This window comes from Telopea speciosissima, chromosome 11, assembly GCF_018873765.1.
Source record: "Telopea speciosissima isolate NSW1024214 ecotype Mountain lineage chromosome 11, Tspe_v1, whole genome shotgun sequence".
NCBI lineage: Eukaryota > Viridiplantae > Streptophyta > Magnoliopsida > Proteales > Proteaceae > Telopea > Telopea speciosissima.
Window position 1 is genome coordinate 542784 of NC_057926.1, and position 14070 is coordinate 556853.

A 14070-nucleotide genomic window follows, 5' to 3' on the forward strand; every position below is an offset into this window, starting at 1 on the left:
TGTAGCAAAGATGAGGATATTGAGATGGATGTGTGGCAAAACTAGGAAGGATAAAGTAAGGAATGACTATATTAGAACTGATTTTGGAGTTGCCCTGGTACAGCCGTACGGGATAAGCTTTGTGAAAGTCGTTTGAGGTGGTATGGCCATGTTCAACGGAGGGCTTGGGATGCACCAGTACGGAGAAGTGATCTGATTCAGATTGAAGAATCTAAAAGAGCAAGGGGCAGACTTAAAATGACCCTAGGAGTAGTGAGGAAAGACTTGCATAGTTTAGGTCTAGTCTCAAGTATAACATTGCATAGAGCTGATTGGAGGGCAATGATCCATGTAGCCAACCCCATTTAGGTAGGATATTGCATAGTTGTTGCCGAGGTTGTTGTACCCTTTTCTTTTACTATTATTTTTATTATTTCATCTTTACAAGGATCCATGTAGTCGACCCCATTTAGTTGGGATAAGGATGAGTTGTTGTTTCAAAACATCATATTTTCAACCAATCAATCATATGTTGTACTCCAATAGGATAACATAGATTAAAAGCTCAATAAGCTCCATCATCAATCTGTCTGGCAATCATCTTTTACTCAAAATTACCTTATTAGTTGCATATACTCTCTAGACAGAAGACAGAAGTCCAAAGATATTGTTAACATTGGCATTAAAATATTAAAATATCAAACAGCATACCAGATATGATGCAAATGTAATGACGCAACTGCTCAAAAAATTACAACTTTCCAAGCATTGGATGAATATAACCTGTTCTCATGGATAAGTTTATCGAAGATACCACATACTGCAAGTGTCGAAGGAAAAAAGAAACAAATTAACAAAAATGAACATAAAACATATATACTGAAAGGCATATGAAGGGGAAGAACAACATGAAAACTAGTAAGATTGTAAGATTAATTATATTGGAGCAAAGATAAGGGAAATTACAAACAAAAATGCAGACATAAAATCCAAAACAAAGCTTGCCAGAAACTAGAATTCTCACAATTTTAAAGGGTATTCATATCCACAAGCACACTGATATATAGAGATTTGATGCCTACCCAAGAAGTTCACAACATCAAGATAGCTACATAATACATATGCAAGGAAACACATTAGCAAGCTTTAGCTTTTAAGTCTTTGTAGCTTTAGCAGAACATCAATAAACCCTCCTCCTCACCTCATATAAGTAGTCTCAACAGAAAAAGTTGCTGAGGGTTCTACCCTTCCCACAACAACTCCTAAGTTGCTAAATAAAAGGGTGAGAAGGAAGAGATTAAAAAGATTTTTTTTTAAAAAAAAAGAGGGGTTCTACTTCTTGTGGCTACCGCGGACCCCAGGACGAGGCTTAGAGGGTTCGGCCTCATGGGTGGCATGCAAGTTGATGAGCTTGGCCTCGTCGTAGGGGATCTTTGGGTGCTTAGCATCGTGATGTATCTGCATAGATTTGGCATCAGGAGCAGTAGTCTTACAATGAGGACATTCGAATTTGGCGTGGCCACCCTTGTCCAGCCCAGAGCGGTTTACCTGCCCGGCCTTTCCGCCGCCTCTGTTGGTGGTGGCCGCATCAATCTTCGCGGCTATCTCTTTCGCCGTGTGCTTCTTGGGCTTTGCCTTTCCGGTCATGGCCGCTACCCTCTCTCTTTCTCTCTTTCAGTAACAAACTATCTTATCCTTAATCCCGATGGATGATCTGAAAGCCCTGCTCAAAGAACAAAGATTTTCAAATTAGAAGACCAGGGAATATGGAATAGTAAGTGTTATGCAAAAGGGAGTAAGAGAAAGGACGAATCAAACTCAAAAGAGAAAACAGTGTCGAATTATCAAACTCTACCTCACCCAATCGATCGATCATCGGTTAAGATATTAAGAAAAAAAACAGAAAAAAAGGGTTCATAAACTTCTCCTTATTGCTACAGAATATGGATTCCATCATCGTATGAATGATAAAACAAAAGGCAGATCAGAGATACTTACGTTCTCTGGGACCTTAAAAACAGAGGCTGCACCGCAGCACAACCCAACCCAAGAAAAGAAATCCTTACCGTTTGCAAGAATTGGAGGGGAGATCAGAGATACTTACGATCTCTGGGACCTTAAAAACAGAGGCTGCACAGCAGCACAGCACAACCCAACCCAACCCAACCCAAGAAACCACCCACCTTGCTGCTGCTGCTCCTCTTCTTCTGCTATTGTTTAATAGTAGACACCACCGCTGCCCACAGATGCTTCTACATATGTATATATATATATACCTCCAACAAAGCGAGAGTCTCCTGAATTGCCCTATCCATTCCCTCCCTACTTTCTTTTAAGGCAAAGTGGTGCGAGTCCGGCGTGTACCGGGAAAGCGAACTACGGTTTTGATATCCGCCACGTGGAATATAAGCTGGGCAAATCCAAACCATTGAATGAGGGGAAGAAAAACATACGAAAAATAGATTTTAAGGGTCTGTTTGATAATCATTTCTTTCCAAAAAAAAAAATCTGGGTAAAAAATGTTCTTTTATTTGTGTTCCTTAATATTACTTCTATAAGGAAGAAATCTATTTGGTCACTTTGATTAAAAAATATTTTTGAATTAAAAAAGAAACTGAAACACGTTTGGAATCAAGGTTCTAAAACTCGAGTTTCAACATGGTTTTGACCAGCCAGAAATCGAGTTCGTCTCGGTTTCGACCATATCTCGGTCGAAACCTGGGATTTTTTTCCATTAATGGGAAAACCAAGGTTTCGACCCCAAAACAAGGTTTTTTAGGTCTGATTTTTTGCAAGTTGCCTATTTTTCACATTTTAAACACAATCCATGAATTACATTCACCAAAAAATCACTGAAAATGGTACTTGTGGTTGTTGACCCAAGTTTACTAACGTAAGTGCTGATACGATATAGACATTAAAGTGATATTATAAATTTATAATTAGTTCACATAATTTTAAAGTACCTGAACCATGAATAGGAAAAACTTGTAAACTTTTCTAGTTTTACATCCAAACACCATCATCTTACCAAAATTCCGAGACAATTGTTTTGATTCTGGCCGAAAAGGCCTGTAACAGTCACAATATTCTACTAATCTTCCCATCAAACAAGCAGTAACATAGAGAGAAAACATATGGCGAGTTTGTGCGTGAATCTAACACCATCGATTGTTATACCTCAAGATCCGCAAATGATTGAGTGAGATTCACGCACAAACTTGAAATATGTATCATCATTCATCAATTGGTTTTCATTCAAAAAGCGTTGTTGCGTCTGGACATGTAAGAGCTCCTTTGCTCTCCAATATTTATATAAATATGGAGGGGACAAGCAATGGTATAATTTTATTAGATTCTGACTAGGAAACGTCTCGAACATGGGTCTCTCGCCTCTTCTTTGAGTTTGTCAAATTTTGTGTCCAAAATCATAATGAAATACACATTTTTTTTTATAACCTGGAAAAAGCAGCTGATACAACCCTGGTTTCGACCGTTTCGCACTATTTCGACCATTTCGCATTAGTTTCGATAGTTTCGCACTAGTTTCGACTGAGTTACGGGATTTTTAAAAATATCAATCCAACTCGTCTAGAAACCTGCCGAAACCGATTTGTCTCGACGGTTTCGACAGGTTTCGACCTAGTTTACTTTTCCATGTTTGGAATGCACATCAATAAATACAAAAAAATGTTACCTTTTTACCAATAAGTTTCAGTTTTCCTCATACATATTAAAAGTTGATACTTATATGTATGGTTTAAAGTGTTTAATTGGTTTTGCGGATCCAATCACATACACAGACACTCTAATATGATCATGTACTATGGAATGGGGTTTGACAGTATTTAATTAGATACCCTAGAGCCTATAACGATGATATTGAATAGTAGAGGGTTGATACATAATAAGATGTGATAAACCATAAAAATAACGGCCTATCGATGGATGACATGTGGCTGATCCTAAGCCGAGTCTAAGAACCCGGCCCAAAAGGAATCAGAAGTCGACCAACCGAAGGAGATGGGTCAGACAAAAGGAGGATCTCTCATGATCTGCGACAAGGCCGAGCCCTCATGGTCGGCGATGTGGCCGAGTCCTCATGGTCGACGATGGGGCCGAGTCCTCATGGTCGGTGATATGGCCGAGTCCCCCTGATCCGTGACAGGGCCAAGTCCTTATGATCGGCTATATGGCCGAGTCTTCCTGATTGGTGACAAGGCTGAGTCTTCCTGATCGACAACAAGGCCGAGTCCTCATGATCGACAATAGGGCCTAGTCCTCATGGTCGGTAATGTGGCCGACCCTTGCACGGTCGGTGGGTAAGCCGACCACTCCTCACTCAGAGCCCCCTGATGAGTCCTACACGCTCGGATGATAGGTCCGACGAGGATACCTAAGATACCTCCGAGGCCGAAGGGTCGAATATTCCGAGCCGAACCCACTGGCAAGGTGATAACCGTCACTTGCTTAAAATACAGAGCCACGTTAGCACATCCCGACGTTCACGGGATATGATGAGTCAGCCGAATTTGGCCATTATCCGATAACAAAGTCGTCTTACACTCAAATAAGGACTGTTACCTATTAAAGAGTCCGTTTTTTAATATAACTCTAATTTTCCCACCACCGAGAAGATTCCATTCAAAAATAGAACCCTTGCCATACGAGGACTCTTCTCCACCGCCCCATTCTTGCTCTATAAATACTAAGCTATGAGGTATAAATCCACACTCACTTTTCATTAAGTTGAATCGTTGTTGCAAAAAAGACCTGACTTAGGCATCGAAGAGTCCTCGACTAGGGTCACATCGGCTCTCTTATGCTAACTCGATTTTTTGTAGGCTCATTTGTGGGCAGATCGGGCGACAAAGGTTTTCAGACGCAACAGATTTGGCGCCGTCTGGGGGAATCAACGTTAACAAAGCATCGTCATTTCTACCATTACTCACAACGAAGACAATGGTACGTACCACAAGGTCGGGCTAGCATACTGCCGCTTCCGGGGGGGAGGAGGTACAACCCAATGGAGGTACGAGGAACTCACCTCCACCCGAGACTTCACATCAGGGAACAGTAGGAAGACCTCCTCAGCGAGGAGGGACCCGACACAACACGAACGCGACTACCAACCTAGCCTTGCTAGTAGACGATGGCAATGGGGGGAGCATTTTGAACACAACCCAAGAGGGTCGGCTGTGGAATCAGCTATAGAATTGATTTGCCTTGAAATACAGATAAAAGAGCATACATCAAAAGATAAGCAAAGATTCCTAGTATCATTTAGGATTGGAACTGTAAGAATAGGCAGAACTCGACTCTCATCCTGCACACATCTGATAGCTTCAAAGTTGTCCGATTCAACATGAATCCTCCTATAACTAGCTGATATAGCCAGAGATAGACCCATGCGAATTCCAATAGCTTCACCTAGGAATGGAGTACTAAAGGAAACTTTCTCACAAGCAGCTAATAAAGGGAAACTCTTTTCATCACGAATCAGGAAACTAATGCCTCCAAAAGTAGCATCTCCTGGGAGAGATGCATCTGAATTTAATTTGACAAATCCCAGGGGGGCGGTTTCCATGAGGCCGTCGCTGAAGCATTCCCATAAACTGAATGAGTATGAGAAGTTGTTGTCGATGAATGATTAGCTGAAAGAAATTCCTTGCAATGATTTTTTGCATTCTCAATAATATCTAGAGGATACCAAACTTTCTGCTTAAACCCCAAATCATTCCGGGCTTTCCATAAGTTCCAGCAAATGAAAGAAGACAACGAGAGAGATTCACGAGCCATATGCTTATCCTTTCGAAAGAAATAGTCCCACCTTGAAGCCAGCGGTATAATAACGGTTCCTGATTTGTAGGAGGGGCATAAGATAGGGAGCTCCCAAACCAAACAGCTCGCGCAAAAGGGCAATTGAGCAGGATATGATCAATAGTTTCCATAGCACACTGGCATCTTTGGCAGCATGGATCTACTGGAATTTGACGATGATGAAGACCCTCACCTGACGCAATGCCTTGGGCACAACCGCACAACACCTCCATAAGAACATCTTTATTTTTGGCAATGTTCTAACTGCCCAAATACGTTTCCATACCGAGTCAGGGACATTGCGGGCAATGGTAGAATGAGAAGTAGAGGCCGATGCTTCATTTTCTGCTTGCACTTGGTTAGATAGAACATTGTATGCAGATTTCACAGTGTATATTCCATTGAAAAATCCTCCCCAAATTAGGATATCCTTCATGGGAAAAAGACTCAATAGAATTTGTAAAATTTCCTCCTTGTCACAGAGCAGAAACTCTTCAATCACATCTACTCGCCATCTCCTATTTTCTTGATCAATCAGATCTGAAACCAAAGTGATTGGGCAATTGGTGGGTTTGCATTGACGAACCTTAAAATTTGTTGAAGATGGCAGCCAATTATCCTCCCAAATTTTATGTGCTCACCCGTGACAACACGCCATATCAGCCCTGCAGTCAACACCCTACGCCCTTCAAGAATACTCCGCCATGAATAGGAGGGCTGATTCCCTATCTTTTCATTTAAAAAATCAGCATTAGGGAAATAGATGGATTTAATAAACTTCGCCCAATTTGAATCCAGTGTTGACCAGAGCTGCCAAGCAAGTTTAGAGAGTAAGGCTTGATTTTGGAGTTTTGGGTCCTTGAAATCCAACCCTCCTTTCTATTTAGATTTGCATAAGTGAGACCAAGACACCCAATATATTTTGTTCTTATCTGATGAGTTACCCCAATAGAAATTAGTGGTAGCTTTTCTAATTTGGGAATGGAAGGAGGATGGCAACTTGAAGTGAGAACTTGCAAATTTGGACATAGAAAGAGCTATAGACTTTAAATGCACCTCTTTACCAGCATGAGAGCAAGTTCTGCTTCCGGCCCTGCAGCCGCTTCAGAGTTTTATCTTTCAAATCATCAAACAAGATAGCTTTGATGTTCCAAATTCTATTGCTAGTCCTAAATATTTGGAGGGACCATCACCATATGGGACTTTAAAATTCCTCGAGAACCATCTCTTGAACCTGTTGTGGGTGTTTGGACTAAAAGTTAAGGAAGACTTCTGTAGATTCACCTCTTGGCTTGAAGCTTTGCAATACAATTCAAGACAATCCTTAAGAGTATTAATTTCCTGGAGATTTGCTTGACCAAAGAGTAGACAATCATCAGTAAAGACTAAGTGAGTAATTGTTGGCTTTCTATTTCTTACTCTAATACCATGAATTGATCCATTAGCCTCCGCCCCAGTGATGACTGATGATAGTGCTTGAGAACAAAGAATAAACAACGACGGTGACAGTGGGTCACCCTACCTTATGCCACGAGATGGATTAATGCTGCCTTTTGGCCGAACCATTAATAAGCAGGCTATATGTTACCGATCTGATGCATTCCTTCACAAGTTGAACCCATCGATGGTGAAAGCCTAATTTTGATAAAATTACTTCCACAAACCTCTACTCGAGTCGATTGTATGCCTTACGCATGTCTAGCTTGAGAGCAAACAGCTTTGTATGACCCTTCTTCCTATTCTTTATGTAATGGAAGACTTCGTGCACTATTAATATGTTGTCAGAGATCAGCCTTGTGGGGATGAACGCTGATTGGGATGGAGAAATGATACTATCAAGAGCACCTCGAAGTCTATCTGCAACAAGCTTAGTAGCAATCTTCATAGTGACATTACATAGACTAATAGGTCGAAATTGGTTTGCCTATTTAGGGTGTTTTGTCTTTGGGATAAGACAAACAAGGGTCTTGTTAATATCTTTTGGCACATGACCAGTTGAGAAAAAATCCAACACAAAGGCATACAAATCAATTTTGACTAAATCCCAATATTTCTGGAAAAAGATGGGTGGGAAACCATCCAGGCCTGGTGATTTTAGAGGTGCCATAGCAAACAAGGCTGCATTAACCTTTTCCATTGTTGGGGCCTTACACAACAAATCATAAATTTTAGTAGAAACAATAGGATGTACACAATTAAGGACCTGGTTTAGAGCATCATCATTAATCAATTCTGCCAAGTAGATAGCCTTGAAATGATCTTGAAGGGTATCTCCAACCTCACCAGCTGATTTTGTCCATTTGCCATCTTGCTTCTTCAATCTCAAAATGCGGTTGTGTTGATGCCTTTGAAGAGTAGAGATATGAAAGAATCTGGTATTCCTTTCCCCACATTGTAACCAGTCCACCTTAGATTTTTGCTCCACATGTCTTCCTCCTTCTGCAGTTCAATCAACAATAGGTTAAGGATATCATTTTCTCTCTATTAGGAGCAGAGAGATAACGACAGACTTTGAATGTGCTCTAATTCTTGTTTGAAAGAGTGGATATGGGATTGAATATTCCCAAAGACATCACGATTCCATTTCTTGAAAATAAACTTAGAGTGTTCGAGCTTTTGCATAACCTTATTTGGTGGGGATCCATAAGCAGCCATATTCCAACCTTTTTGAGCTGTGTTATGACAATTAGGGTATCTTAACCACATGGCCACAAAGCGAAAGAGGCATGAGCCATAACATTTGCCTCCCTCAGAATCAAGCACAAGAGGAGCATGGTCAAAACCAATAGATGCTTTGATGAAGACTACAACATCAGGGTAATCTTGATGCCAACGAACATTAGAAAAAGCTCGATTAAGCCTGTTTCTGATATTGGAGTCACCAGCCCGCTTATTATTCCAGGTGTAAAAGGGACCATGAGATCCCAGATTCATCAGACTACATGAATTCAACATATCCTGAAATGAGCACAATCACGATGGATAGTTGGATTGCCTCCTGTTTTCTCGTGCCATGATAGGTAGGAGTTGAAGTCTCCTAAGCACACCTAGCCAGAGTATTGGTTCACACCCAAGTTAGAGAGTTTTTCCCACACCAAGTGCCTTCTACTCTTATTAGGATCACCGTAGACACATGAAAGAAAGAAAGAGGGAATACTTGGAGTAGTAATTTCCACGTCAATAACACGATCATTAGCTGATATGATACGAACTTGGCAATTATCATACCAAAATAGGGCAAGATCGTCAGCGGTTTGTATTGGATCCACAGTAAAACAATTTTGAAGTGTGAAGTGTCTTCTAATCCTATCAATTTTTTGCCTTGATGATTTTGTTTCCATAAGAAAGAGCACAACAGGTTTGTTCATCATGAGGAGATTCTGTAAGGACCGGACTTTCAAGGATCTCCCCAGTCCCAGACAATTCCATCCAACGATCTTCATGATCTCCCGTGTGGCTTTCCCCCAGCCACCACGGGGTAAAAAATGGCCGACATCGTCAACATTATCAACCTCTTCAGAAGAGTGTTCCATTATAGTATCCACATAACCATGATCCACACAATCCACTCGAGGGCGTTTAGAGGTAGGAGAAGGGTTTGGCTTAAAGGTAGTTAGTGGTGGTAAAGGTAGAGAGGGTAGGAGAGGACCGAGAGAGGTGGGTAAAGGCTCAGCTTTGGATTGTGGGTGTGTGTACTGGTTCGGGTAAGTCGGTTGCTGGATCGGGTGGGACCCAATAGGGGATGGACATGCAATTGATAGAGGTAATGGAGAATTAAAAGGAGGTAATGTAGCCTTAAATGGAGGTAATAAATTAATATTGAAGGGTGAATGGGACCCAATAGGGGATGGATACGCAACCGATAGAGGTGATGGAGCATTAAAAGGAGGTAATGGAGAATTAAAAGAAAGTAATGGATTGATGTTGGATGGTGAATGGGTTAGTGAGAAGTCCATGATTTGAGGAAGGAGATTGTAAACTGCTTGAGTAATCTTTGGGTGTTGTAGGAGTTTTGAATGTAACTCCATTAATTGGGCATTATTGCCAGCGGTTACATGGGAATCATTCTGGACGTTGGAGAGGTTTATGGCATGGTTAAAGTCATGAATATGGGAAACGGCAGGGGGTGGAAATTTGGGAGGAGCAATTACATTGTCGAGCACTATCGCAGAAGAGGGAAGAGCGTGGATCGTGGGTAACGTACCCTTAGAAGTTGGAAAAGACAGCGCCACGTGGCTGGCCTGCTGGTTCGTCAACTGAAGCACCGACGGTGGCAGTGGCCGGAGTCATAGAAGGCGTCGGGCATCAGGAACTGGGTAGCAAATTGTGTGACTGAGGGGGCGAATCCTTTGTGATGAATCCCCGACAACATCACCCTGGAAGAGAGATGAACATCTCTACTCTTTATGACCTAATAAACCGCAGCAGAAGCACATCAATGGCAGACACTCATAACGAACCTCGATGATGGATTGCATTCCATTCCTCCGTTTGAGCATAATAGAGGAATTTAGATGTTTCAAGATATTCAAAGTGACTCGTGCTCATAAATAACACAGTCGCTGCACACCACGATTCCCTTTGATTATCATCACCTTCAAAGGAGAACCGACCTTCCTTGCTAGTTTACCTGCAATCTCCAAATCAAGAAGTTCATTCGTAAGAGCATGGAACTATATCCGAAAATCAGTTGAACAGAACTTCCAATTGCGCGAAGCTACCCATTTCTCCAAAACAATAAGGTTGCCTACGACAGACCAAGGGCTTTCCTCGATTACATTATGAAGATCCTGAGCATGCTGAAAGTGAAACATGAAAGTATCCTTATATAGAAGAGAAACTGAAATCGCAAACTTTGTATTCCAGGCATTGACGAGGGCCTCTGTGACCGCCTGTTTACGATATGGTTTTCCAGGGAGAACTGATCCAACAAGAGTCAGATCCCAAGAGTGTGCCAAGCGCTCCTCTGTTGCCTCATCAACTTCAAAAATATCATCATTTGAATCAAAGGATGGAGTTGTAGAAGGTGGTGGGATGTTTGGATTATCCATTCTGGGATGTGGATTGATAGGTGGAAGAAGCAAAGGTGGTGGTTCCATGGATAGATTGAAAATACTGCAATAGGTAACGGAGATGAAGAAAGACCAGGCTTGAAGGTGGAAGAAGGAAAGTCACTCCAAAGGAGGAGAAGAGATCACGCCTGAGGTGGAAAAAAGTAATTTTTTAGAATGCTTATTCACTAATTAGAAACATGCTAGGAAAGAATGTTGGAATTCAAGTCAACTTGGCGGAGAGAGAGAGAGAGTGTCAACTCTCACAAGGAATACAAGATGGGCTCTTAGCCCACCTATTTAAACCAAATGGGGGGAGAGTCAACCAATGATGTTTGGCCGAATTTTTCCTCTCTCCTCCCCTTAGCCGAAATTCTCTCACGCTCCTCTCTCTCTTTTACTGAATTTTGAGGTTTTGAGATTTAGGGTTTTGTGAAACCCTGGTTCTTAAAAAGATTGGATCTTTTCTTGAAGAAGATTGTTGTATTGGCTTGAGAAACCTTGGTTTCATCAAGGAGGTTCAAGAACATCTTTCTTGGAGTACCCATTGGAGGAAGAACCAATATCTGGAGGAGGACCAACACTTGAGCCTCTCCAGGTTAGCAAATCTTGATTTTTTTTTAAATCATTCATTAATGTTTTAATTAATTTGATATTCATGGGATGAGAAAGAAAACCTGAATCGATCTCTTTCTGTTGCGCATTCAGGTATTCAATCCATCGTTGAAAAATCTGTGGTGTCGTATAGAGGCCGAAAGGCATAACCTTCCATTGGTAATGGCGGTTAAAGGGTGTGGAGAAAGCGATTAGAGGTTTGGATTCCTCGGTTAGCTTGATCTGCCAAAATCCGGATTTACAGTCAAATTTGTTGTAGATCGTAGCATCTTTGGCGAGATGAATGAGGACATCTTTTCGAGGGATAAAATATCTATCAAAAATAATGTTCCGGTTTAAACATTTGTAGTTTATAACCATACGAGCTTTTCCACGCTTAATTTTTGCATGATTGCGTACCATAAAAGCGGGACAGGAGTGCGGACTATTAGAGGGTTCTATCAGTCCAAGATTAAGCAACTCAGGGATTTGTTTATCAAATTCTTCAATATCTGCTTCTAGATAGAGAATAGGTTTGACACGGATGATCTTATGTGGAGCATCCAATGTGATAGAACAAAAATGAGGGCTTTTATCCCACCATAAAAGAGGAAAATTACTAAAGTTGGGCTTGAGAAGTTTGAGGAGCCAATGTTGGTTTAGGTCATCGGGTAACTCAGCCGTGACTTGGATTAGTTCTTGAGTAAAACCATCTTTATCACATTGAGAAGAGTGAGATGTGAGTAATTTTAACTCAACAGGGCCAGTTGGGTGCTAGATCTGGATAATACGAGGAAGAAGGGTGATTGGCAAGAAGGAAAACAAGTGAGTTTTGGAATAACAAAATCTCTGTTTCCAACGGTAATTGGGATATTTAGAGCTTTGTACTCTAAGGTCGTAGACGGGCCAGAAATACCGCTAACCAAAGCAGGCAAATCTATTTTTTGCCAAAAATAGCCAGGGGTTGCATTATGTTTGAAAATACAACCAGTGGCACCGGTATCCATAAGGATATCAAGCGAATAAGGCTTGAAGCCGGGGAAAGAGAAATGTCCTTTGACATAAGTATATTTTGTCGGACTTTGGTGTGTCTAAAAAATAATATCAGAATTTTCAGTAATATAATGGTTGAAGATGGTAAGGACAGTGACTGAATCGGTGTCTTTGTCCGAAGGAGCACAATCAGAATTTTGTGGTCCTTTATAGAACCGAGGGTGTATGTAGTTAGGTATGTAGTTGGGTACATACCGTGGTAGAGAAGATGTAGCAGCTGAGGTTCGAGTTGACGTCGATCCATGGCTAAACGAAGGTATACTAGCCTGCATGCTGGGAATGGGTGTTCGTCTTTTGAAGTAAAGATTATTACCAGAAGACAGAAGTTCAAACGTTGGTGCTTGTACTTCCCGGATATTTTGAGGGGTGTCTAAAATATCAGAAATTAACCATTCACTGGGTATCTTAATATCATGCCAATTAAGCACTCGAGGTTGTATCTCGTGCTCATAGGGTCGTGGTTCAAAGAGTTCCACAAACTTTTTATCTGGGGGAGGCAATAGTTTTGTAGAGGTAACGTTAGTTAACTCATGTAAACATTTCCAACTAATAGCAAGGTTATGGCTGTCAGCTTTCATGCCGGTCCATTGGGTCTTAATTTTTAAAACCCAGAATCACAAAGATTCGGGTCATGGATAGAAATAAAGAAATTAGGTTTAAGTTTGAACCAAACCGAACCATTTACCAGGTTGGATTCGATTCCACCGATAAGGGCGTTGAGTGGCTCTTGAAGGAATCTTTTATCGAAAATGGCAACAACAATTGGAGTGTCGATGCCTTGTCGAAAAAGAGCAGTGAGTTCAATCTGTATGAGACCAATGTGTATGTATCTCAATTTAGGGTGTTTTTTAACCAATCATTTGATTTGGTCAGGATTGAACAAAGAAATTTCAAGACTAGCGTCATCTGTAGACTGGGCAGTGGTATTGCCATAGGCTTGATCAAAATAACGTCGAGACCAGAGATTACTAAGCTTAGATCGCTTGTAAACCTCATCGTGAGTAACCTCTTTTATTTTATTAAAGAGATTGGGGTCAAAAGAGACGTCTTCTCTCATAAGGTCGTTGAGAGCGACAAATTCGAGTTCAGAGGCCAAAATAGGCGTGATCTCAATAGGAATAGATGAGTTTGAAGGAGGGGTTCCTGGGTCTCATTTTCCATAAAAATGAAATCAGACTCGTCGTCAGACGTTTGATCGTCAGATTCAGAGACTAACTCATAAAGAAGTTCAGTGGGGTCTGAAACTTCAGAAAAGAATAAAACCTCATAATCAAATTCGTCCAAATAACGAATCATTTTACGAGCATTCTTGGTTTTGTTGGGACATTCATTTGCAAAATGGCCCTTTTCATTACACAAATAACAGGTACAATTGGATTTATCCCGTGTTGATTTAGTGTAAGGGGTTTTTTTCCTAATAAAGCATTTGTGGGTAAACGACTTTTGAGGTTTGGAGGGAAAGTCCTTGGAATTATATTTTTTCCATCGATACCGTTTGGGAAATTTGGACTTAAATTTATTTTTATGAGAACGATGATGAATTGGCTTTGTACCAAATTCAAATTCATTATTG

General features: G+C 41.0%; 1 protein-coding gene across 1 annotated transcript; it reads right to left on the reverse strand.

Moving 5' to 3' along the window:
* Positions 1-1021: 1021 nt before the first annotated feature.
* On the reverse strand, positions 1022-1693 carry LOC122646484 (protein METHYLENE BLUE SENSITIVITY 1). Its single transcript, XM_043840048.1, has one exon. It carries the CDS (start codon positions 1624-1626, stop codon positions 1312-1314), a length of 315 nt encoding a protein of 104 aa, XP_043695983.1. The 5' UTR covers positions 1627-1693; the 3' UTR covers positions 1022-1311.
* Between the last annotated feature and the right edge of the window lie 12377 nt (positions 1694-14070).

What these genes read in the sequence shown, in the direction of transcription:
- LOC122646484 (XM_043840048.1), bottom strand. Translation starts at nt 1,626, where the DNA reads ATGACCGGAAAGGCAAAGCCCAAGAAGCACACGGCGAAAGAGATAGCC.